The following is a 26,650-nucleotide window of genomic DNA, read 5'->3' as shown; positions in this document are numbered from 1 at the left end:
TAGGTATATTCTATTATTTACAGCACATACAATGTTGTTTTTCTTCACTGTGTCGTGTGTTTAGTTCAGACACACAAATTAAGAAATACACCCTGTAGAAATATTAAATGTTTGTATATTCTTTGACTATGGTTTTCCCCTGTGGTGAGACAAGAGAAAAGCAAATATCAATATCCCGGAACCAGATAAATATTCATCCTAAAGTTTGTTTTACGTTTTGCTGTTTAACGTCGCTCGCCAATATTCAAGTTACGAGGGTTGATTGATAAGTTCTGAGCCTCACATAGAAAGACCCGACCTGAAGACATTAAAATGATATATTTCTCAACATAATCCACGTCCACATTGATACACTTTTACCAACGATGTTGGGGGGCTTTTATGCTAGTTACGTAGAAGTCCTTCTCTTGGCTGTCCAAAAGTCGAATCTTCGAGTCGAAATAGTTTCTGTCTATAGCTTTCTTCATGTTTGGGAAGAGATGGAAGGAGCGAGATCAGGAGAATATTGTGGGCGCAAAAGAAGTTCAAAGCCAGGTTCGTCTAATGGAAGAGCATACCATTTCACAGCTTCTCAAGTCTTTTAATCATTCCGTAATTGCCTCACAAGTGCAGCACAATATGCTCCGTTTATTGCCTGACCTTTGGGGAGATAGTCGATCATGATGACACCCTCGGAAACACAGAACACGGAGGGCATAACCATTCGAGATGATGGGACAGTCTTTGATGGGGCATGTCAAATGCTTACATTGTTTTGATTGTTTATTGTTTCAGGTTGGAAGTGGTGAACCCAGATTTCACCGATAGTCCCAAATCATTGCAAAAACATTTCTGGATCAGCTTCAAACAGAGCTAGATTATCACGCAACATGTTGTGCCTGGTGCTTTTTTGATCAGATGTTAGAACGTTTGGAACCCTATCAGCAGATACTTTCTTCATTGCCAAAGTTTCTGTGATGAGGGAATGTACTCTACCCTGGGAAATGAACTAGCAATAGGACACATTTAGGCAAGAAGTAGGCATCGACATGGGCACAAAGCGATCATAACTACAATCAATCTTAGAGACTTACGTCGATTCTATAATTGTTCCACAAAGCGATCTTAGGGTGATTGTAACTTTACAAGTTCTTAAGTAGCCGATCTTAACAAAGATCGGAATCTTCAGCCATAAAGATACGAAATTTTCCCTTGGAGTGGCCTCCCTTGGTCATGTTTAGCAGACGACGCATTTCCTTGCACACCATAATAAAAGTCGCCATCTTTGTTGTTATTGTACAATATTTAAGATCGATTTTAGCAATCCTAAGTTGGTCCGGAGCAACTTAGCATTTTGATCTTAACTTACAACTCTCTTAGTTAAGATTGCTTTGTGGAACGGGCGGCAGATCGTAACAAAAATTTAAGATCGCATACTTAGTGAGTTACAATCAACTTAGCCCTAAGATCGCTTTGTGGAACGGGGCCCTGTTTCTTTAAGCATATGGATCAGAATTTCTGCTCTGATTGGCAACATCAAAACAGAGGAATTTAGCCAAAACGTTAAGCTTCAGGTATGTCGATAATCTGCTATCGTCCAATAACGGTCACATACTAGTAACCAATTCCCTTCCACTGACATACCCACCTGAACTAGAAATAAGAGACCAGTGAGACCGCTCTATCTGTTTCATATTAAGATCTATACATAACGTCCAGAATAAACAGTTATTAGGAGTGTCAATAAAAGAAACAGACATTATGTCAGACTTGATGTGTGTGTGTGCGTATGTGTTTGCGTCTGCGTGCGTGTGTGCGTGGCTGCTTGTACTAGTCCGGATAGACTAACAGCTGCAGTAATCTAACTTGCCAAACATCATAAACTCGCATGGGCTGCATTGGATATATTTGTTTCAGGGTCTGTGTGCCAGACTATAGTCCGGACTAACGCCGGTTTTATAGTGCTATCCAACTGAGATACCATGCATCAGTTTAACATGGACACCCTACTCAGACACAGTACACCGTCTCGGAGCCGACCAGCCGTTGTTTTATTGTCTTAATATTATACCGAGTGCCAGGCAGGGTAACAACACGAAGCATCTTTCAACGTCTTTTGGTATGACGGGCAAACGCTCTATTCACTACAACACATGCGGTGTATGCGCAAGATAATATTGAATGTGTGACACAGATGATGCTTATCATACGTCTATTGTGCCATCCGGCACTGTATCGATACTCTGTCACAATCCCCCGCATGCTATTCATTCATTATAACACGGAATTCGACTTAAGCTCCGTGCACTGTTTCATGTTGTGAAGTTAAGATCTCATGTCAATAGTATTATAATTTTCTTCTGTGCGTGCAGGTGTCTGTATGATGTGTTTTATCAATAAATCCCAACCTATTTCAGGTCTACACCGAATTGACATGTACTGAGCTAATGATTGATTTATACATTTCTTATTTACCATGTTGACGTGTTGATTTGAAAGGAATCAATCAATAGGTATCGACACTTTCAACAGCATCAGTTGTGTAGTTTTTTTGCATTGACATTCCGAGAAACAATGATTGGCTGTATGACTTTACCGACATGTTTCAAGAAAACAGCTCGATACCCAGGGCTAAGGTGTGGTTGAAAGGAGGAATAACGTCGCGGTAAAGATTATTGCATTTTTTAGTGCTAGCGCACTGGGATAACATGCCGCAGTTTAACATGGGTACTCTGACACAGTATACTAACACCAGGCAGGGCAACAACAACTAGCATCTTTTGACGTGTTTTGTTATGACCCTACAGGGGATCGAACCACCGACCTTTCGCTCTCAAGGCAGACGCTCCACCCACTACACCATAGAGAAACGGACTCGATACCTAGGGATACAAGGTAGTGATCAGCTTATCCACACATACGAAACAAATGTTTTACACAGCAGTACATGCAGAACTACACAATATCTATATTTCACACTCCCATTTAATTCTTTTTATCAAATTGAGTATTAAATAAATCCAATATAATTTGAAAAAAATTGACTTAAATTCGTGGTTAATCAATAATATTCACGACTCTCGGTAAATCACGTTTCACAAATGAGGTTGTAGCACACACTTATATGATTGTCGCATTATTGTACACGTGGATTGGTAGGTTACGAAGTGAGTGAGTGATAACTGGAGTGATATTCCAGTTATATCACGTCATTTCAGCTTAATGTGGGAGGAAATTGATGCAGGTCTCGGACGTTTACCAATGATCACGGGTATGGCGCTGACCAACCTAAAAACATAATCGGGTCGGACGGGTATTCGGACCCACAATCATAGGTTTCTGGCGTACCCAAGAAATACAACTCTGCACAGTGAATTGCGGAGCCTTGGACGACTGGGCAACACGTGCCCGCACGAAGTGTGCACTGACTACTCTTATGTCTCTGCAGCCTGGTGATGCGGATATTTCTATGTCCTGTCTACGACGGGTTTCCCTGACTCGATGTATTATAGACCGCCGTGACATAGCTGGAATTATGATGGATACGCGTATGACATTCTACCATGAATTTGGGAAAATACCCGATTGATCAAACAGAGGTTTCAAATCACAACAGGGCATTCGGTTCGAAATTCAAGTAAGGACGGCTAAATCTATATGTACCCAAGCTCTACACTAACTATAAACCATCAGCGTCAGAGAACAGCTATTCTCGATTATCCGACGAAAGAGATGCCATTGGGTGTAAAAGGAAAATTGTATGATTGATTACTGAAAATCCGTGAACATCGCGAAAGCATGTCCTACATAAACCGGACACGAAAAGCTTGTTTATCTCCTAATTCAACCACTCACCCATAACCTCTTTAATTCAGATTGTGCTGATGGTGAGGAGTGGGGATTGCTCATCGACGCATAGTAAACCAGTATAATGTACAAATTCTCTTATGTTCCACACAAGGATGCCCAGCGATACCTTTCCTTATAAGTCAGTATTGTGTACATTTTCCTTTGTGTTAAGCGGTCCACAACAGTATGTACAGTGACACCTATCCTTACCAGTCACAGTGAATTGTTTACATGCTTAAATGAGGGTAAGTGAAGGGTTTCCATATTTTCCATGAACCATGTTGAACAATTAGTTGCGATCCTTGCTCATTTCTGACGGGTACAATAAAGACGCTTTACTGTAAAGACAAGATATTTGATGGATGACAGCTTCATTATTCAATTATGATGCAACGTTTCGGTATATATCGTTATGCCTTTGTCAAGCAAGAGTGTAGTAAGACAGCACAGATATACAGAACTGATAGGATTAATTGGAGATGAGGTATCCTTGATCTCTGTTGATTGAGGGCTTGTGTCGGCGGATTTGAACTGCTTCTGCTAGTTTTCGTTTAGTGAAGTCATGGAGATTGGGGGCGGTCGGGAAGCCTAGTGGTTAAAGCGTTGGCTCGTCACGCCGAAGACCCGGGTTCGATTCCCGACATGGGTACAATGTGTGAAGCCCATTTCTGGTGTCCCCCGCCGTGATATTGCTGGAATATTGCTAAAAGCGGCGTAAAACCATACTCACTCACTCACTCATGGAGATTGTTTGATATCATTTGTACATTGTCCCGAATGATACTCTGATCAGGGCTGTTGATGATGTGGTCGGAGATGGTTGATTTTCTATGTTTTTTTTTCATTCTGGGGCGGGCCGTTTCACCAACATAGCCGTTACCGCATAACACCTTCAGATTCTTGTTGTTGTGAAGGGTTCCTGCCATTGGCTGTCAGAAGGGAAACAGAATAAATATAAATTCTAAAAATCCCTAACTAGCAAAAGACACTACCCTTGATTAAAACATGTAGCAAGTTTGAAAGAAAGAAAATGTTGAATAGCATTTTAGTTCTGCTCCGGGACAAACAAAATTTTGCAAATTTCCCAAATAGCAAAAGCCACCAGCTGACAAACTGGTCTTTGTGTGTGCACAGTTCCTAGAAACAGTACCTATTAGTTTTTTTTAGAGATATGGTCCGGACAAACACAAAATATAAATTTTAAACACCCCAAAGTAGCAAAAGGCACTATTTGAGAACTTTTGCAAAGTTATGAAAGAATACATATTAATGTTAGACACACCACATTGAACAGAGTCAAAGTCAAACTGGTTGCCATGGAAACAGGAATTATTTTAAAAAGAAATCCCCTTGTGCTGTTTGCAGTGACTGATGTATCATTAATTAGCTGGTCACATGTTTTAGATGCAGATTCACTGTCAGATGCAGACTCACCAGATTCACGTGGAGAAATATTCATGATGATAATTTCGTCATTGCTTTGGTACAATACAATTCGCAAGTTGTTGATGAGGGCTGGACAAATTGCAATTTCGGATATCTATTGATCAGAACATAGTGTTATAAGGTTAAAAATGCATCTCAGAAACTAATGATAACAAATAGAACCATTATAGCTGCAATGAGGAGTTGCATTAGATATAGTTTTCGACAGAACTTTTAGTTTGAAAGGAATCAATAGAGAAAAGACATTTCACATTTATCACAAGTGTATTCTGGACATTTCATATTTATCATTGGATTGGTTTCTGGCTACCGTCCATGAGTTAATGAAACAAAGGGGGAGTTGCAAGGCATAATTCATTTGGAGCTTCCGGACGCGTGTCACAAAATCAGCAATATGGCACTTAGGCTCTGGTATTTTTCCGATTACGACACACATGAGTTCATGGTCAGATCTAACTTGTAACGAATCAAATGGAGGTATTGTGACATGTGACAAGGACAGCCCAGGCTCGAACACTATAAAATGATACCCTCAACATTAGGAGAAGAGAGCGCGGTTTGCAATCGATCGAGTCGAATCCCGATCGTTCTAAGTTTCCCCCCAGCTAGTGACGAGCCTGGCCAGTCTGATCCTGTTCTGTATTGATAGATGGGCTGAAGTAAAACTATGTGAGTATAAACTGGTGTTGCGTTTCTTTATTATGCGTGTATGAAGGCTGATAGAGACAACTTGGAGTAAGTGTCATTAGACCAATCACTCCTTGACGGAGCCGAGCCCAGGTGGACAAGGCGAGGGCAATGTCATGGCTTAACTGACCACAAGGACCGGGAACGGCAATACATTTAGTAACTGTAGCAGGGTCGCACTGGACGCCCGAAGGCAGTTACGACAATAGTTCACTGGAACTTCAGATAGTTGCTGACGTCAATCCCATCAATGTTCTGTACAGTTATGGTCTTCACTATATGCATCATCTGAATCAGCAGGGTCATCATCATGTGCTTCCTCAACCTCGTACAGACATTTGATATACTGTTGATAATTAACCTCATTGCACATGCAACCCGTGAAGATCCGGGGTAGAATAGGTCTTCAGCAACCCATGCTTGCCGTAAAAGGCGAATATGCTTGTCGTAAGAGGCGACTAACGGGATCTGGTGGTCAGGCTCGCTGACTTGGTTGATGCATGTCATCGATCCCAATTGCGTGGATCGATGCTCATGTCAATCACTTGATTGTCTGGTCCAGACGCGATTATTCACAGACCGCCGTCATATAGCTGGAATATTGCTGACGGCGGCGTTACACAACAACAACAACACACACACACACACACACACACACCACACACACACACACCACACACACACACACAACACACACACACACACACACACATTGCACATGCACTGGCTATAGCTGACCTATTTTTAATAAATTGACTGTTCCTTCTCTAGATGCTTCTTGCAGCTTTTCAGCTTGTATTCAACAAGTGGCTGGTCTTTCTAACTTGCTCTTGCGAGTACCTTTACCTGTGACATACTTTGTTTTGCGACAAATGCATGCATTCCTGTGGCAAAATATGTACTGACCATATTACCAGTGGCGTGTGCACTAATTTGGGATCTAATAGTTACATTTGCCTTGTTAGGGGAAAATGCACTGGAAGTTTCAGTTGGAAATACATCATCAGTCCCATGAGACCCCTTATCCTTTCGTCTGAGGCCTTGCATTCGGTTCTTATCAGTGAACATGATAGGAGCGCTGATGATGGTCATGTATGTTCCGAGCGGTATTTTTCATATTGTTTTGCTCTTTGCCTCTCTAAGCCATCCAGATCTATCCATCTGTCCATACATTTACAAATTCTATCACCAGACACATCAATAAATGCAGATACATGTAAAATGTGACAGACACGTGCAGCATGGGCACGGCCATGTTGAAGGACCGGGCAAAATGCTGTCCAGGAATTCTGTTTGGCCTTTTTCTGCCTGCAGCCATAGTGATTAATGCAACAAAACTAGTTATTGTAATGATGATATATAATTAATTAACACTGTTTTTTATGCATTAAAAATAATTATCAGACAAAGTTACATCCTTCACCATGTATGTTGAAGCACTTTTAACAATTCCTGGCCTCGGGCCATGGCCTAATACCCATACACAGTCCTTCTCAATTTCTTACAGACAACGAACGTACAGTATGTTCACGGTTGGGGCCGAATCCACGGGCTATATCATGAATTGGCTCACAACTGGGCAAGACCTACTCCGCTTGGGGACTGCTTGACGCCCATGAAGGGGAAGAGGTTCAGCACCGCCGCTGTCCACCAGGGAGCGTGGTGGTTCACGGCGTGTGGGGACTGCAACCCTACTGGTCCGCTAACTCGACCAAATGACGGGTACCTGTTCAACGTCCCTAATGAAACGTTTTGGTACCAAGGAATTCCTAACTACTCACTATTACAAGTTAAATTGTTTCTCGTTCGGCACCAATGAGGCCAAAAAATGTCTCCCAAATCTCTGATATCTCAAAATATCCACACGAATACCTCTCTGCGTGAAAGTGTGACGACACATCCATGTTTCTTTCATATTTTCTTGAAAATCTTGCCTATGTTAACTGTTTCGTTAAAACGTATTTTTGGTCCGAGTTTAAAGGTATTACGGAAATAGTGTTTAACCCAGTGCCACCAGAATGGTTATCATTATTAATAATATAAGACTAGAAAACAAATAAAACCTAACCGACCGAATATGTATATAGTGATGAGAACAAGGAAGGCATATTGTGTGGTTAACACCTAGTGTCATCTCTGATTTCAGTGACCATTCATGTAATATTCACCGCCTTTTACGCCCAATGGAATCTGTTTCGTATTGAATTAGTACAACATTCTAAAAAGAAATTATCTTCTACATAGATGGTACTACTCGCGTGTATGTAGAAGATGTTTTAATCTTGGTAGAAGAAAGTATCACTTCTCTGGCTTATATTAATTAATAATGACCTCTTTGCTTGACTTTCAGCCTTGACATGTCTTTATTAGGTTATTATCTGAACATTAAATAAAGTAACTCTTTATTCAAACATGGTGAAGTTATTGAAAAGAAACTAGAACCAGGTCAAGTCCAGATTTTTCATGGAATATTTGATCGACTAATTTTTTTTCTAGTTGGCCGATTTTCTAACTTGGCCTTCCATTTATGAAGGTCTGTTAAAGGACCCACATTAAGACAAAACCATCAATATTTGTTGATGTTAACATCATCGAACCAAAGCGTTAGCGTGGTTCGGCTGGCAGGCGTTGAGAGGGACCACGCTTGTCGCAACCTCTTATAACCGTTACATAAAGAAAGGAGAGTACAAGAAACTACAAATTGTTCAAAATTCGTTAGAGAGTAATTAACTCTTTAGAAACTTAACCATTATGATGACGTCAAGCTATTATTATTGCAATTGATTCTGAGCCAGGGATTCATTGGCTTTTTGAACATGCATTTTGTGCAAGTAAAACTGACGCAACCAAAGGTCATTATGCAAAATTTTAGCGAAATGATATATACTGAACCAAATAAAAAACTTCACAATCCTAAAATTTTAACATTTTGACCAGTTATCATTGTGGGCCCTTATTGTGTATTTAAACAGTAATGGCAACGTATTGTCTTCAGATAATGTGTTCACAAGCATCACAAGGTCCATGCGGAGGCGTTGTGTGGCAGTTGTCAACGCACATGTTGGCCATACACGCTACTGAACTTGTGTGCCATCAGATTCTCGTGCTTGGGACTTATATATACCATATTTTGTGGCACTAATACGCTTCCATAGTTTCGGCAGCTACTCGAGACTGATTATTCTCTGACGTTAGCGTTTCATATTTGTTGCCTCATGAGTGAAAGTATGGGAGGCAGTTTTGTTGCAAATTCACGTATCTGTCCCCTTAGAATTAAAAACTGATTTCACGGTATGTTTTGTTGTAGTTAACTGAGCCTTTGTTGCATCCGTGCACCTGTCTCTTGTCTTATGTTAGGTGTCTAGAACTCGAGTGTATTAGTGTTATGGGGAGTTTCGTTTTTCTTTTTTCATGTTTTTATTTCCCATAAGTTGAATATAAAATGTACATCAATTATATTGCCGTTCACACTCAACAGATTTACATTAAGAAGCATCCTGGTATAGTATGATTGTTACAAGATTATACATAATACTTAATAAACATAATATTTTACATTGTTATTTAGCAGTGTTGTAATTGTATTACATTGTTTCTGTTGAGATTCAGTAGGAGTTCACAGCAATGTGTTTTGATAAGTGCTAGTTGTCAAGAATGTAGTACTATCTAATATAAGCAGTGGTGTGGAAGTTACTATATTTAGATGCTTTTGAAATCCAACAGGGCCTTGAATGTTCGAGAACATCTATAGACCAATCATGCATGGGCTGGAATCTTTCAGAACAGCTATAGACTAATCAAGAATGATATGGAAATTTATAGAAGGCATTTAGACTATATCATAAATGGGCAAACGCATGCCTCTCTCATCTCACATTTCATCTCACATTAAATCAGGACCAGCGGATTTGTGAAAATGATTGTAACCCTGAATATTCAGCCTAAGCTTTTTTTTTGGAAGCTTTAGCACTGTTGCTGCTAGGGGAACCTAATTACCACGGCCATCATACTTTATACTGCCATTGTATATGTCCTGCCACTGAATTTTGTACTGCCACTCTATTGTGTACTGTCATCGTAATTTCTGTGCAGTAATTTGTATTGATTTGTGAACCTAGTTAATTTTAAAATACAATGGTTAATTGTATACCATTTCTTTGTTGCTTGTTTGTTTCACTCTGAATTCTTTTACGTAAAGATTTCTGGGGTAACTTTTTGTTTCAATGTGGACGTCTACACGTAATACGTACAGGTTAATTGTCAGAGTCAAAGATATTTATTGTATTTAAGGCCTTCGGTTACGTACAAAGCTTTGCATATTCACATTAACATCTCGGTCATATGACGGCAGTCTGTTAATAATCGAGTCTGGACCAGACAATACAGTGATTGACATCATGAACATCAACGTCAACCAAGTCAGCGAGCCTCGCAATTGGGATACGATGACATACATCAACCAAGTCAGCGAGCCTGACCTCCCGATCCCGTTAGTCGCCTCTTACGACAAGCATAGTCGCCTTTTACGATAAGCATGGGTTGCTGAAGACCTATTCTACCCCGGATCTTCACAGGTCTTTAACATGGTATGAAGCATAACAGTATAACAGTTATTGCAGACCATTATTCAGTAAATGGCTCTGTTTCACACAGGGTCTTAGTTGCAACGTCTAGGACTGTACTGACTACAGAGACAGTAATAGGTTCTATTTTAAGGTCTCTGCTGACAATAAACAACACATCTTTGAGCATAGAACCTCTTTTATAACGTTCGCCTTGAGGCATAACTGTAGCAGCAAATTAATAATTCTTTTGACGAAAAATTTCAATATCGATAAACAAATGCTGGTAAAACGAATATTACTGCTGGCGGCAATAGCTTCAAATTAATGTGTTTTGGAATATACGCCAGTCCTTGACGGTTACCATGTTGTCTCTGGCTTTAGGTTTGTTGTTTGGCCATTGGTCACACAAAATATTCAACAAGAGTAAAAATGGGATTGGGAACCTAAAGAACCGGAAGTAGTATATTTCGTATTTTAAAATATATGCGTGAGACAAGATCAGCATAAATTATATGGAGAAAAATACCCACTGTGTTGATAATCGTCAGGGCAAAACGATATCGAGCGCACGTCTAAGCGGGGGTGCGAGATATACACGAAAAGGTGACGAGGTAGGTTTTAGCGTGTTACTCCTTATACATATAGTATCTTCAGAAACATTTACCTTCAGTTTCGTCGCTTGGTGTACTTTTGGCGGGGCTGTTACAGCAACGAACGACGGTTAGTGAGACTGAAAACTTTCTTTATTCAAAAGTGTGAGTACTGAGTCTTATGTATGTTAATATGCCAATGTATAAAATCAGTCATTGTATAAAATGTGATTCACTTAGGCAGTTTACAAAATGCTTAAATATTTCATTTGACAAATTTACTGAAAAATCTGTCCATTTATTTCACAGATTGAGTGACCATTATTAAGAAGTTCAAAAGGGCTTAAAAACATCACAATAGATTAACTATGCTAGGATTAGAAGCCAAAAATAAAAAAAATATATATTGACTTTGGTTGTCCTTTAATCCTATCATTTTCAGTCACTGGGTGATGAAATTCAACATAAACATATTTGTATTTCGTTATCAGAATAAAGTAAATGGACAGATATCTAGTGGAGATGTAAACGACTGAATATGGAATAATATATTGGACATTCTAGCGATCTCGACATTTGGAATCGAGCGAAATATGCCCAAATGCAACACCGTCAATTAAAGAAATATTCACAGGTCAGTGAGTTTCTCCATGAGGCAATCAGCATACACGGCTAGCATATTCATTAAAACAAAATTCTCACGGATCAATTTGTAGGAAAACACGAGAATGCGAGATCGCGAGAACGCGAGACGTGGGCCAAAACTCGCGTTCTCGTGTTTTGGGCAGACAAGCGATAACACGAGACGACACAGTGATAATATGAGACGATAAAGCGATATGACGAAAGATTCATGTTTGAATGTTTCAAATTTGAGAAATAAAGATACACTCCTATGTTTCATCAAACTAGAAACGCAATTTTAATATTCTAGACGAGGTGTCCAAAAGGAGCCCAGTTGTTCGCCGTTTATTGAACTCCTTTTATTATGATTCTGGATATATTCAATTATGTTAGAGGCGAGTTTTGAAAGTTCGTGAAAATTATCTGTATCAACATCGTTGAGCGTCTACAGGCACGGCTATCAGTTTCATTGTTACACCTTTGCCAAGGTTATTGTTGTGATGTGGTTTCCAAATTGAAACGCAAAGATTAACCAAGAAATCGATACGTACAGAACTAAATTGTGAAATCAGCATTTAAATGACCACACAAAATCAATGAGTAATTAACAAATGAAAAATGTATTGCAATAAACAGTTTTAGGTTTCTAAATCACAAATGGTCAAATAAATTGCTCCGGCAATAAGTAACATGCCTTACAATATATGTATGTCACTGCACACACGAATATCCAGAAGTTGTCAGTCATATATCTGGACACATCTTGTATCCAGAACGGTGTTGGAAGCTGGCGGGATATTGTGTTTTCAGATAGGTATCCCATCCGCACGTGGCAAGTTTGTTTATTTATGGTTTAACACTGCACTCACCAATATTCCAGCTATATGACTGCGGTCTGTAAATAATCGAGTCTGGACCAGACAATCCAGTGATTGACATCATGAGCATCGATCTACGCAATTGGGATACGATGACATGCATCAACGAAGTCAGCGAGTCAGACCACCCGATCCCTTTAGTCGCCTCTTACGACAAGCATAGTCGCCTTTTACGGCAAGCATGGGTTGCTTAAGACCTATTCTACCCCGGATCTTCACGGGTCCTGGTCCTGGGCCGTAGATAAGACGCTAACGAGACCGTAAAAGGCCCTGAAGCGCCCTCTTGTCGCTCTGATATAGGTACATTCACACTTCAAGAAACTGTGCCCCATCTCTTATCATCTCGAACGACCTAGGCCGCCAAATCTCTCTATACGGAGTTGTGTCCCTTCGACGTACCAGGATACGCTGGTTAGGAATTCAAATATCAGATTCTCCCTGATTGCAGTTTGTCTTTCTGACATATAAACGTCACGAACTACGTCAGCTGGTGGTAAACGTCACGAACGACGTCAAATGCGGTAAATGCCACGAACTTCGTCACTTGCGGGTAGACGTCACGTACTACGTCACTTTGTGGAGGTGGTTAAAGAACGGTAACGACACGAAGTTTCAAAAAGAGTTTTGGTAGACATGATGTGGGTAAATCTGAAAACGCATCAGCGACCGAAATGTCTAATGCAATGCCCTATTTTGACATGTACCAATCTTCCCGTGTTATTACAGTTGACTTGACTTGCATGTGTTTGTGACGGTTGTGGGGCAGGATACGCTCACCTTTAGGCGAACACCTGGCACCATCACTATTTGACGGTGATTTATAAACACAAGCTCATTATAAAGTCGGAATCGCAAAATGGACAGATATTTTTATGGTTATGGAAAGGGTTTAATCAATTATTCTGCTTTACTTCCACATTAAGCTGACACGCCGTGATTTAACTGAAATACTGTTAAACCTAAACCACACTCTCATTTTGCAGACATGTTCCTGGTGATCCTAGCTGTGAGTGTTCTGGCGAGAAGCTGCCACGGATCTATCGAGACAGCCACTTTCGGGGAGGTTTTCCAGTGTATCTTAGCATCTAAGTACTCGGACTTCCAGATAGCGGAGACGCAGGTTAACACGCGTATTCAGTGCGCAGTTGCTTGTTCTACGCATGCTCAGTGTGAATCTCTCCGATTGTCACGTGATGCACCTTTCACGTGCACCTTATTCAACAGGACCCAGCAGTCGCAAACATGTGACCAATACATGACGACTACATACCGCATGTTCGATAATGTAAGTACGGCTATCGGCACTGTCGCCAGCAATATTTAACTATCTGATCCATGAGGTTTGTAAAAGGGAAACTACGTCGACTGAATAGCAGTGCCAGCAAATTTGACTTACATCCCTAAAATGATCGTTTGTTGGTCTGCTAGTTCAAATGTTATTGTGTGTGCCAATTTAGCAGTTAATGATAGGTCTAATTACACAGGTCTAAGTTTTACATGTATTGATGACATAGGCAGAACATGGGCACCATACCCAGGTGCAGAGTCGCACTTTGAAGGCAGACTCGGCTCCATCTAGTGGCCATTTCCGGTCCAGATCCTCTCTGTGTGTAGTGTTAAGTCATTACTACAGCGGAGTGTGGTCAAAAGCTTGACGTTGTTTGTAATTTCCTGTAAGCCACATTGTCTCACTGCACTTACAGTAATCGTTAACCTCTACATCAACAAACATCGTCAACTATAAGTAAACAAACAATTGTAGTGTGATAAAATGACTTCAGACAAACTTGCCAGGAGTGCAAATATCTATAAAGACTTTCCTTTTGAACTAACGGCGTTCCCAAGGTTACTGACAATATTTATTCCTCGAGGTATTCCCTTGTATTTACAGCAAATCCAATGTTGTTTTTTCTACATCGTGGCGTTTGTTTAGTTTAGACACACAAATTAAGAAATATACCCTATAAAAATATTAAATGTTTGTATATTATTTAAATATATTTTTTCCCGGGTTTTTCCCGACGGCAATTTGTCTTATTTGGTCACCCCGGTATTTCCTTTAGATTTTGACAGAGAAAAACAAATATCAATACCCCGGAACCATTGACGTTTCTAATTCAGGTTATATATTCATGCCTATTCAAAGACACATCCATGTTAGGCGCGGCATATCGCAGTTGCGTCCCTTCGGCGTAAACTATGATCTTAGGTTCTTATCCCAGATTGGGCCTGACTTGGATTCGTGATTTGTCAGCTCCGTGCTCTCCAAGACTTGCCTATTATCGTTTCAGCTCAACTCGCCTTGTCAGAACGGAGGTGTTCGTGTTCCCGGAAGCGGAAACTGCACGTGCTTTGGTGGCTATGTTGGACTTCGCTGTGAAAGACTGATGCTAGGTTAGATAAATATTCACCTTGAAGGTTTTTTGTTTACGTTTTGATGTTTAACGTTTCAGGCCAATATTCAAGTTACGATTTGTTTTTGTTTGTTGTTTAACGCCGCACTCAGCAATATTCCAGCTATATGGCGGCGGTCTGTAAATAATCGAGTCTGAACCAGACAATCCCGTGACTGACATCATGAGCATCGATTCACACAATTGGAATACGATGACATGCATCAACCATAATCGAAATAGTTTCTGCCTATAGCTTTCTTCATGTTTGGGAAAAGATGGAAGTCTGAAGGAGCCAGATCAGGAGAATATGGGGTGGGTGCTAAAGGAGCATACCATTTCACAGCTTCTTAAGTCTCTTAGTCTTCCCGTAATTGCCCCACTAATGCAGCATAATATGCTCCGTTTATTGCCTGGCCTTTGGGGAGATAGTCCACCATGATGACAACATCTTTAGTGGCGGTGATGTCAAATGCTTACATTGGTTTGATTGTTGTTTGGGATAGTCTGGAAGTGGTGAACCCAAGTTTCTTCCATTGTCGCAAATCATAGCAAGAACCTTTCAGGATCAGCTTCAAACAGCTAGATTATCACGTGACATGATGTGCCTGGTGCGTTTTTGATCAAATGTCAGAACTTTGGGAACCCTATTAGCGGATAGTTTCTTCATTGCCAAAGTGTCTGTAATAAGGGAATGTACTCTCTCTTGGGAAATACTTACTGAACTAGCAATATGACACTCAGTCATTCACAGGTCGGTCATCACCATTGTGCTTTTACTCGGGATCATTTCTGGTGTTGTCTGACATAATCGGCATCAGTCAGAACGTTATGCATATGTAAAACACATAAATAAACACAATAAACGAGATAATGCACAATATGAGACACAGGGGTACACAAAATAAACATAAAAACGTGGTTCGATAAAAACAATTGTCGGACTGCGAGGAAGGTCAGATGATGATGAAAAACTTAAGGAAAGTCCCAATGTCTTGATCCATGGGTCATTTGTTACTAAACGAGGTGACAAATAGAGCTACATATCTATTTGCAGGCGTTCAGGACAATTTTTCAAAACTGAATACAAATGGCATCTGAAGTTTACTGTTTAAAGCACAATATGTGAAATGCTGGACTTCTGCCCTTCTTTACACCCCGTATTTTATTATATAAACTTCATAAGGTGTGATTTTACTCACACCCCCTCCCCTTGAACCCCGCTGAGTATGTAATGTTCTAGAGAGAGAATGAACTTACCGTAGTGCAATTTATTTGTTTATTTGATACTTTGTTCCACCATTCATTAACCCCCCCCTCCCTCAACAACGGACAGGGTAACACGTACCATCTTGTAACCTATGTTTCCAATGGCCTAGATCGTTGCTCATGCTGTCAACCACTGGTGTCCCTGGTCCAGATTAGATATTTTACAGGCCACAGTAATCAAGATAAGAACAGCATTCACTCTTATCAAGAATAAACAGTTATCAGGAGGGTTTATAAAACAACCAGCCATTAAGTCAGAAATGATGCTGTTTTTTTATAGAGCTAGCCCACTGATATAACATGCCGCAGTTTATAATGGGTACTCTGACACAGCATACCGACTCCAGGCGGGACAACAACATGTACCATCATTTAACGTATTTTGTTATGTCTAGATCGGGTATCGAACCACCGACCTTTCGCTCTTCAGGCAGACGCTCTACATCCACTACACCACAGAAACGGTCTCGATACCCAGGGATCCAATGTAGTGATCAGCTTATCGACACATACAAAACAAATGTTTAATGTTCAACAAATGTTCAATGTATAATCAAGAATATTAACCGTAAATCACGTTTCACAACCAATGAGGTTTTAGCACACACTTATATGATTGTCGCATTATTGTACACGTGGATTGGTAGGTTACGAAGTGAGTGAGTTGGTGAGTGAGTTATAACTGAAGTGATATTCCAATCATAGGTTTCTGGCGTACCCAAGGGACGCTACTCTGCACAGCGAATTGCTGAGCCTTAGACGACTATTGGAAAACATTGGAAAATACCTGATTGGTCAATCAGAGGTTTCAAATCACAATAGGGCATTCGGTTCGAAATTCAAGTAAGGGCGGCTAAATCTATATGTACCCAAGCTCTACACTAAATATAAAACGTCTACGCCAGAGAACAGCTATCCTCGATTATCCGACGAAAGAGATGCCATTTGGGGCAAAAGGAAAATTGTATGATTGATTACTGAAAAAAAAAGTAAGCATGTCCCACTTGAAAAGCATGTTTGTCTCCTGATTCAACCACTCACCCATAACCTCTTTAATTCAACCACTCACCCATAACCTCTTTAATTCAACCACTCACCCATAACCTCTTTAATTCAACCACTCACCCATAACCTCTTTAATTCAACCACTCACCCATAACCTCTTTAATTCAACCACTCACCCATAACCTCTTTAATTCAACCACTCACCCATAACCTCTTTAATTCAACCACTCACCCATAACCTCTTTAATTTAACCACTCACCCATAACCTCTTTAATTCAACCACTCACCCATAACCTCTTTAATTCAACCACTCACCCATAACCTCTTTAATCCAGATTGTGCTGAGGGTACGGAGTGGGGATTTCTACCCCCCGACCACGTTGCCATGATCCACCCCTATGGGTCTCCGAAGCCTTTCCTGGTGTTCTGTGAAGAAAACCCATGGGACACCAGGACATACATCATGGCGCGCAGTCCAGGGACGCTGGACTTCTACAGAGACTGGGCAGCCTACAAGGGAGGTTTCGGAGATTTGGATGAGGAGTTCTGGTTGGGGCTGGACAACGTGCACTATTTGACCAACTCGCGCAGTCAAAATCTGATAGCGGAAGTCCACACTAAGATGCCAAGTAACATCTATCTTTACCGGTCAGTATAATGTACATATTTCCTGGTGTTCAGCGGTACTATCCATACTATACTGAACCGCAAAAAAAAGGAACCTTGGATAGAAATATGAGAAACCTTATTTGTCCAAACACTGTAAACATACTTTGATACATATTAGAAAGATGAAACTTTGCAAAACAGATCATCAAGGTTGAAATTAAAGTGTCAAATGATCTTTTAGTGAAACACAACATTAGTCTCTGAGAAAATGGCATCACAAGTCAGTATTTCGTGTGTCCGCCATGTGCATTGATGACTGCCGTGCAACGTCAATACATGGAATGGATGAGGCGGTTGATGAAGGCCATAGGCACTTGAGCCCAGACTCTGAGGAACGCCTGACGCAGTTCAGCTGCAGTTGTCGGCCTTGGTCGGACGTCATTCAGCCGTCTTTGAATCTCGTCCCACAGGTTTTAAATCGGGACTGAGGGCAGGCCACTGCTTGGTTCTGGTGCCATTCTGCTGGAGGAAGTCTTTTGTTGCTCTCACAGTGTGGGCTCGGGCGTTATCATGCTGAAACTCCTGGTTGCGGCGACGTGCCAAATGAGGTATGGCGTGTGGTCTCAAGACTTGATCAATGTACCGAGCTGCTGTGACACCATTGCCTCTCCATGGACCGATGTTCTGGAAGACCACAGGGCCGACCCTCTGTGCAAGACCAATTCCACCCCACACCATGATGCTCGGACCACCCACGAGTCTCTCTCAACAACACAAGCATCCGAATAACGTTCCCCACGGCGTCGCCAGACTCTCTCTCTGCCATCTGATGTTGAGACAGTAACGGCTCTCGTCTGAGAAGAGGAATCTTCTCCACTGCTGGTGGCGCCAATGCTGGTGCTGTGTTTCCCACTGAAGAGGGTCACGGCGATGACGTGGTGTCAGAATGGGTCCTCGGTGTGGCCTGTGACAGTGGAGGTGTCTGCTCGTCAATCGTCGAGGCACGGTGTCCGCACTAAATAGCAGTTTCCGCAGCAGTAACAAAGCGATCTTGAAAGCGATCTGACGATCCTGACGTCGGGTGGAGACCCTTGGTCTTCCACAATGTGGTCGATTATCTGTAGTGTTGGTGGCCTGGTACCGTTGCTGGAGCCTGTATATGGTCCTTACGTGCATTGGCTACTTGCCGGGTCAGTATAATGTACGTATTCTCTTGTGTTCCAAACTAGGATTCCCAGCAACGCCTATCCTTATAAATCAGTATAATGTACGTATTCTCGTATGTTCCAAACTAGAATCTAGAATGCCCAGCGACGCCTATCCTTATAAATAAATCAGTATAATGTACGCATTCTAAGCATAAATGTCAATCAAGTAAAGTCAATTTCTTCATGTTCATTCAAATTGAAAGTGTATATTATGCATTGCACATATTGTCCAATGAGAACGCAGTGATAGCCAATGGTTATCGTACTTCTGTTGATGTAATTATTTTTATGTAGGAATTTCCAGACTCGGTCGTAGCGCCACCAGTGGCTATTACGAGTTATGTCCCTTCTATGTTCCTCCTACTGACCATTCAGATTCCATCGCTCATATCACTTGCATTTACTTCGAACAAAATGGCGGCGCCCAGTTGAAGACGGTCTGATCGATAATCACGATGATCTCTATTGTAATAAAAAGGGTTTTACCCCGCAAAGTGCATCAAATCACTTGAGCACCTTGAATAAAAACATGAAAGAATTTGCAAAATATCTGTCGAAACCCAGTTGGCGGTAGACATGCTGTGCAAATCCTACAGTCCACCGAAATCTGTACGTTGAAATCCGTGTTGTTTACGAACCGGATGTCTAGTTCGTTTCGCGATTTTGATTGGACTATGCATAGACTCGTTAGTCCAGCCAAAATGTAACTCCATAATTGCAGCCTAGTCGGCAAGTGTAGAAACTGGACTTTTATATTCAGCTAACTCACTTGCCTCGGGAAGATGAGTTAGTGTTCCCATTTCTGGTCAGTGTCCATAATAAAGGCCTTACATAAAAAAGACTTACGTTCGATCCCACATGGTCAGTCTGTGAAATTGTTACGTCATACTTCCTTTACTATACTCAGGATAGTAAGAGGCAGAATTAAGACTATTTTCATCTTCCTTCTCTAGCTGCTTCTAGCAGTTTTTCAGCTTGTATTTAACAAGTGGCTAGTCTTTCTAACTTGTAACATTTTGTTTTGCGGCAAAGAATGAATTCCTGTGGAAAAACATGTATTGACCATCTTGAACTAGTGGTGTGTGCACAAAACTGGGATATAAAAGTGCGGTGGAAGTTTCAATTGGTAATACATCATAACATCACGAAAACCCCTTCTCCTTCCGTCTGAGGCCTTAAAATTGTTATATTCGGTTCTTATCATTGAACAGCTGATAGGAGCCCCGATGACACCAACTATGTTCCGAGCGTTTTTCTTCAAATTGTCTTGCTTTTTGCCTCTCTAACCCATCCAGGTCTATACATATATCCATACATTCACATATTCTATCCAAAGAGACACCAGTAACTGCAGATAGAGGTTCGTTTTCAATATGTAAAATGTGACAAACACATTGCAGCATGGGCGCGGCCATGTTGAATGACCGGGCAAAATACTGCCCCTGAATTCTGATTGGTCAATGTTCGTCTGTAGCCATAGTGATTAGTAGAACAAAACTTGTTACTAAAAATGTTGATATCTAATAAATTAACAGTTAATTTTGGTACAATAATGTTTTTTTATATCATAATATGCATTAATAATAATAATAATAATTAGACAAGGTAACACCCTTTACCATGTATGTTAAAATACTGTTAACAATTCCTGGCCTCAGGCCATGGCTTAATACGCATACATTGAACACATACCATTGCAATATGTTACAGACAACGTACCTACAGTATGTTCACGGTTGGGGCCGAATCCACGGGCTATGTCATGAGTTTCGCTTACAACTGGGAAACAGCTCCTCCGCATGATATTGGGGACTGCTTGACGCCCATGAAGGGGAAGAAGTTCAGCACCTTTGACGTCGACAACGACGACGACCCCGGAAGGAACTGCGCCGCTGTCCACCAGGGGGCGTGGTGGTTCACGGCGTGTGGGGACTGCAACCCTACAGGTCCGCTAACTCGGCCAAATGACGGGTACCTGTTCAACGTCCCTAATGAAACGTTTTGGTACCCAGGAATTCCTAACTACTCACTATTACAAGTTAAATTGTTTCTCATACCGACATGAGCCAAAAAATGTCTCCCAAATCTCCGATATATCAAAATATCCAATTCAATACCTCTCTGCGTGAAGATCTCACGAAACATCCGTGTTTTTTAAAATATTTTCTTGATAATATTGCCTTTATAATTGTTTCGTTAACTGCTCCTAGTGAAATGGTATTACGGAAATAGTGTTTAACCCAGTGCCACTAGAATGGTTATCATTATTAATAATATAAGACCAGAAAACAAATAAAACCTAACCGACCGAACATGTTTATAGTGATGAGAACAAGGAAGGCATAATGTGTGGTGAACACCTTGTCATCTCTGATTTCAGTGACCATTCATGTTATATTCACCGCCTTTTACTCGCCGATTTTCTTACTTGGCCTTCCATTTATGAAGGTCTATTAAAGGACCCACATTAAGTCAAAACCATCAATATTTGTTGATGTTAATATCATCGAACCTAAACGTGAGCGTGGTTCGTCTGGTAGCTCGTCCAACCCTCTTCTGGCCGTAAAAAAGAAAGGGGGGTACAAATATACAAATTGTTCAGAATTCGTTAAAAAGTGATTAACTCTTTAGAAATGTAACGTCACGTTTTTGTTATTCCAGTTGAATCTCGTCCAGGAATTCACTGGCCTTTCTGAACGTGCTTTTTGTGGAAGTAAAACTGACGCAACCAAAGGTCGTTATGCAAATCTTTAGCGAAATGATATATCAACCATAACATGGTTTAGGTCGGATCTGTTGATTCTCATGATTTTTCCTTTACGGAAGTTGGGTTTTAGACGTAAAACATGAATATGAAGGGTTGAGAATCACCCAAGCTATAAAAACTAATACCCATCATAATCAAATAAAGCACTTTAGGTACAATTCTGGAGGTTTGTAAAATGAATGTATATGTTGTCTTTTTAGCGTTGATAGTTTGAGAATTTAAAATGTCTGAGTATGCTGTAAAAATAGGAAAACATCAAATGAAAATAAACGACCATCATGCTGCCAACCACCTTTATTTAAAATATAATGTTTGTATGAACTATATCCAACTAGGATCGCAACTTCACAAAACAATAGCACTACTCGAGACTGATTATTCTCTGACGTTGGCGTTTCATATTTGTTGCCTCATGGGTGAAAGTTTTGTTGCTACTTGATGTATCAGTCCCCCAAGAATTAAAAACTACGGTATGTTTTGCTGTAGTCAACTGAGCCTTTGTTGCATCCGTGCACCTGTCTCTTGTCTTATGTTACGTGTCAAGAACTCGAGTGCATTAGTGGTATGGGGAGTTTCGTTTTTCTTTTTTCATGTTTTATTTCCCACTAGTTTCACAGAAATGTACATCATCTTAATAAACATAATAGTTTAAAATGTTATACGGCAGTGTAATGTATTGTTAAACAATGTTGTAATTGTATTACTTTGTTTCTTCTGAGATTCAGTGGGATAGCATTGGGTTGTGACAAATGTTAGTTGTCAACAATGTAGTATTGTCGAATATAAGCAGTGGTGTGGAAGTTACGATATTTAGATGCTTTTGAAATCCAACGCGGTCTGGAATCTTGTAGAACAGCTACAGACTAATCCAAAATGATGTGAAAGTTTTTTGAAGGTATTTAGACTATATTATAAGTGGGCAAAGGCATGCCTCTCTCATCTCACATTACATCAAGACCAGCTGATGTGTGAAGATCATTGTTTTAACTCATTGTTTATTCAGCCTAGGCCTTTTTTTAAGCTTGAGCACTGTTGCTGCTAGGGGAACCTAATGACCACTGCCATCATACTTTATACTGCCATTGTAATTGTCCTGCCCTGAATTTTGTACTGCCACTCTATTGTGTACTGTCATCGTAATTTCTGTGCAGTAATTTGAATTGATTTGTAAACCTAGTTATTTTTAGAATACAATGGTTAATTGTATACCATTTCTTTGTTGTTTGTTGGTTTCCCACTGAATTTAATATGCTACATATCTGCGTAATTTCATAGCCGGATGTAGGTCCAGTGTCGCGTGAGCACAACGTTCACCTTTCAGATCTTAGCGAAAAGGCTCGGCATCCAGCGGGTGAAATGACGTCAAAATGACTGTCGCATGACGTCACAATTGCTGTTACATGAAGTTATAATCAGTGTTGTGTTTTTGTTTTAAATTCTAAATACACTGAACCAAATTAAAAACTTCACAATCCTAAAATTTTAACATTTTGACCAGTTATCATTGTGGGCCCTTATTTTGTATTTAAACAGTAATAGCCATGTATTGTCTTCAGATAACACCCGTTTTTGTGCAGGTGAATAGATCAAAATCATGTGCACAGCACTATAGTGGCAAAAGTGTTTTTTTCACGTGCAACTGGTCACGTGGCCATAATACCGCACTTGTTTTCAGCCATACTTGTTAGCAGTCATTAACAAAAAAAGAAAAACACAAGAAAACAAAAGTCTTTACGGCCATTTGTCATGCCACGCCTTTCAAATGTGCAACGTGAACGTGCCATCGGCATGTTGCAGACGGGAACGTCCGTAGCTGAAGTCGCAAGGACGGTGGGTTGTAGTCGACGGACTGTTTATGATTTACAGACGCGTCTACAGCAAACGGGTACCACCGCTGATCGCCCTCGGCCAGGTCGACCACGTGTGACGTCACATGCAGAGGATCGTCAGATTGTCTTACGTCACCTCCGTAACCGATTTTTGACGGCTACATCAACCAGAAATGAACTGTTTAGGGGTAGACTGAGTGCGCAAACTGTTCGAAACCGTCTGAGAACTGCTCACCTTCAAGCACGAATGCGGACCGATTCTGACTCAATTACACAGACGTCAACGTCAATCGTGGGCACAGCGACACTTACGATGGACTCAGAGGAATTGGAATTGAGTCGTCCTCAGTGATGAATCCCGATTTAATCTTCGATTTGCTGATGGTAGGGCAAGGGTGTGAAGGCGCCGTCATGAACGTTACGCCCAGTGTTGTGCACAGGAAGTTGACAGATTTCGAGGCGGAAGTGTCATGGTGTGGGGTGCTTTCTGTGGCAATGCACGTTCCAGGCTTCTTGTCATCCGTGGCAACCTCAACGCTGCTGCTCACCGCGACCAGGTACTCGCACCAGAACCTCTGCCTTTTATGGCAGCACATGGACCCGGTTTGATCTTCCAACACGACAATGCCAGACCCCACACATCAATTTTGACAAGGAATTTCCTTCAGAATGCGGGAGTCAACGTCATGGTCTTGCCGACAAGGTCTCCCGACCTCAATCCTATCGTACACGTCTGGGATGCTTTTGGCAGAAGTCTGCGCACTCTCCAGAACCAACCACAGAATTTGCAAGATCTTGGCACCATTTTGCAGCAACAATGGCGTCGTCTTCCCAATCATGTATTCACAAGCATCACAGGGTCCATGCGGAGGCGTGTGGCAGTTGTCAACGCACATGGTGGCCATACACGCTACTGAACTTGTGTGCCATCAGATTCTCGTGCTTGGGACTTATGATTTAAACTGTTGAAGTTATTACCGAATACAGTAGGTGCTTGGAACAAATTATGGTTACCACCGTTAATTAAAATCCTTCTTTGGACATAAATGATTAAAAATTACCTTCTCTGATACATTTGTCCGTTGTATATCATATATGGGATTACTTTTAAAAATGTGATGTTTTTAATTTGACTTGGGGGAAGAGCGAGGGTGGTGGGATCTATTGTCTGATATGATTCTTCGTGTGAGGGTGTCAATACCCTGAATGATCAGCATCGCTTTAAGCAATGCACGCATTGTTTCTTCAGTAGGTGTTGGTGTGATTTCATGTTCATATAACTGCAAAGTCCAATGATTCATTTGGAGTTCCTCTCCTAGTTTCATACTGATATAGTCTGTATCCTATTAAGCCACAGAAGCAATGGATGTTTATCCAAAAGCATTCGTATCGATTTCAGGTACACGAGGGAGACCCGCGACTCTTGTTTAATTGTGGCGTCTTCCTCTGGTGTCCACCCAGATCTTACCATACGCTGCCTGTTGGAGGGTATAGTCAGCTGTTGCAATGATAGATGTATCATGACGTGGTCGGTAGTTCTGACAGATTGTGCGACCGCTGTTTGTAGTGGTCTCAATTGACTTGAGTTGTAGCTTCTTCCTACTCACTTTGCCATATATAGTTTCCTTTGTAGCATTAGCGATGTGGGTGTTGTCCTGGCCTGAAAGGTGTCGTGGTACTATAAACATGTTCGGTCATTGCCCATGGTTGTAATTGTGTTGGATAACACCTGGCCTGAGATTTTCCTTGGGAGCTCTTTCCCAAGGAATTACCAGACCGGTTCGAACGTGTTGTGATGCACGTGATATCACCTGACGGATTACACGTGACGCGTTAAGGAGATTTTACTTGGAAGCTCTTGACACGTTTGAATGTGTGCATGTGCCCTTGACCTTACAAGTGATATCACGTATTAACTTGTTATCTTGGGGGGGTTCGTGAAGGATGTGTCATTAAGTGAGTGAGTGAGTTGGGTTTAACGCCGCTTTTAACGGTATTCCAGTTATATCACGGCGTGTCAGCTTAATGTGTGAGGAAAGCCCGAAGTGATGCAGGTCTTAGACGTTTACCACTTCGGTGAAACCCATGAACACGTTATTGCAAGTAGAGAATTACATATAGGTGGTTTATTTATTTTTTACGTATCAACAACGAGTTCCTGTGCTTCCAACAACGGTCTCGTAGTTTTCGAGAATATTTTTGCTTAAAGTTGTTTTTGTATATAATCATATCTGAATGTATGATACATAATTTTCGTGACCCTAAATATATTTTGATATTTTGTTGATACATTTTAAAATTTTGCAAACACGAAACTGCTTTTTAAGTCGCAAATACAAGGGTTGGTGAACCGTCCATGTGTGTTAGGTAGGTAGAATTTACGTTTCAAGGTTTTACATTTGTGAAGAAATAATTTAATTTTCCGGTAAAAAAATACACAAAAAGTATATACGCCACTCCTCAAAATATATCCTTTTCCCCGTCACTCGATGAGAGAAACATGAGAGAATATCCTTTATATAATACACTACCCTTGCTATTATAAAATCTATAAAACAATGCGGCCTTTTGTCCCCAGAAACATACCTCTGAGCTTTGCCAGATCCTACTCAACACCTTCATCATATTAGCAAGAGAAATGAACGAAAAACACATGTTGCTTATAACATCCATGTGTCAATAAACATTGATACAATAATATGATGGTTGGTTTACCCCAAATCATACACCCAAATATATACTCACACGCAAAAGAAACGCAAGTCGAGTATGCAGTATACATGTTATTTATTTTCAACAGTAAAGACAAGAAATACTAATAGGGCAAGATTGACAAAAATTTGACTGAAGACTGTTTAATTAATTAAAAGGCAGATGACATAATTGTTGTTTTCAAATGTTAAGGGCTTACACAGTTTCGGGCCAATACCCAAAATGTCAGTCAATACCTG

General features: G+C 40.8%; 1 protein-coding gene across 1 annotated transcript; it reads left to right on the top strand.

The window, feature by feature from the left end:
• The first annotated feature begins 13,873 nt into the window (after positions 1 to 13,873).
• Positions 13,874 to 21,168, top strand: LOC124152578 (microfibril-associated glycoprotein 4-like). The gene is made up of 4 exons (XM_046525546.2): positions 13,874 to 13,903; positions 14,910 to 15,012; positions 17,622 to 17,934; positions 20,814 to 21,168. The coding sequence occupies exons 1-4, from the start codon at positions 13,874 to 13,876 to the stop codon at positions 21,166 to 21,168; spliced, it is 801 nt and encodes a 266-aa protein (XP_046381502.2).
• Positions 21,169 to 26,650: the final 5,482 nt, after the last annotated feature.

This window comes from Haliotis rufescens, unplaced genomic scaffold (genome assembly GCF_023055435.1).
Source record: "Haliotis rufescens isolate VD_foot unplaced genomic scaffold, xgHalRufe1.0.p SCAF_4, whole genome shotgun sequence".
Taxonomy (NCBI): Eukaryota; Metazoa; Mollusca; class Gastropoda; order Lepetellida; family Haliotidae; genus Haliotis; species Haliotis rufescens.
This window is presented reverse-complemented; position numbering and strand designations above follow the sequence as displayed.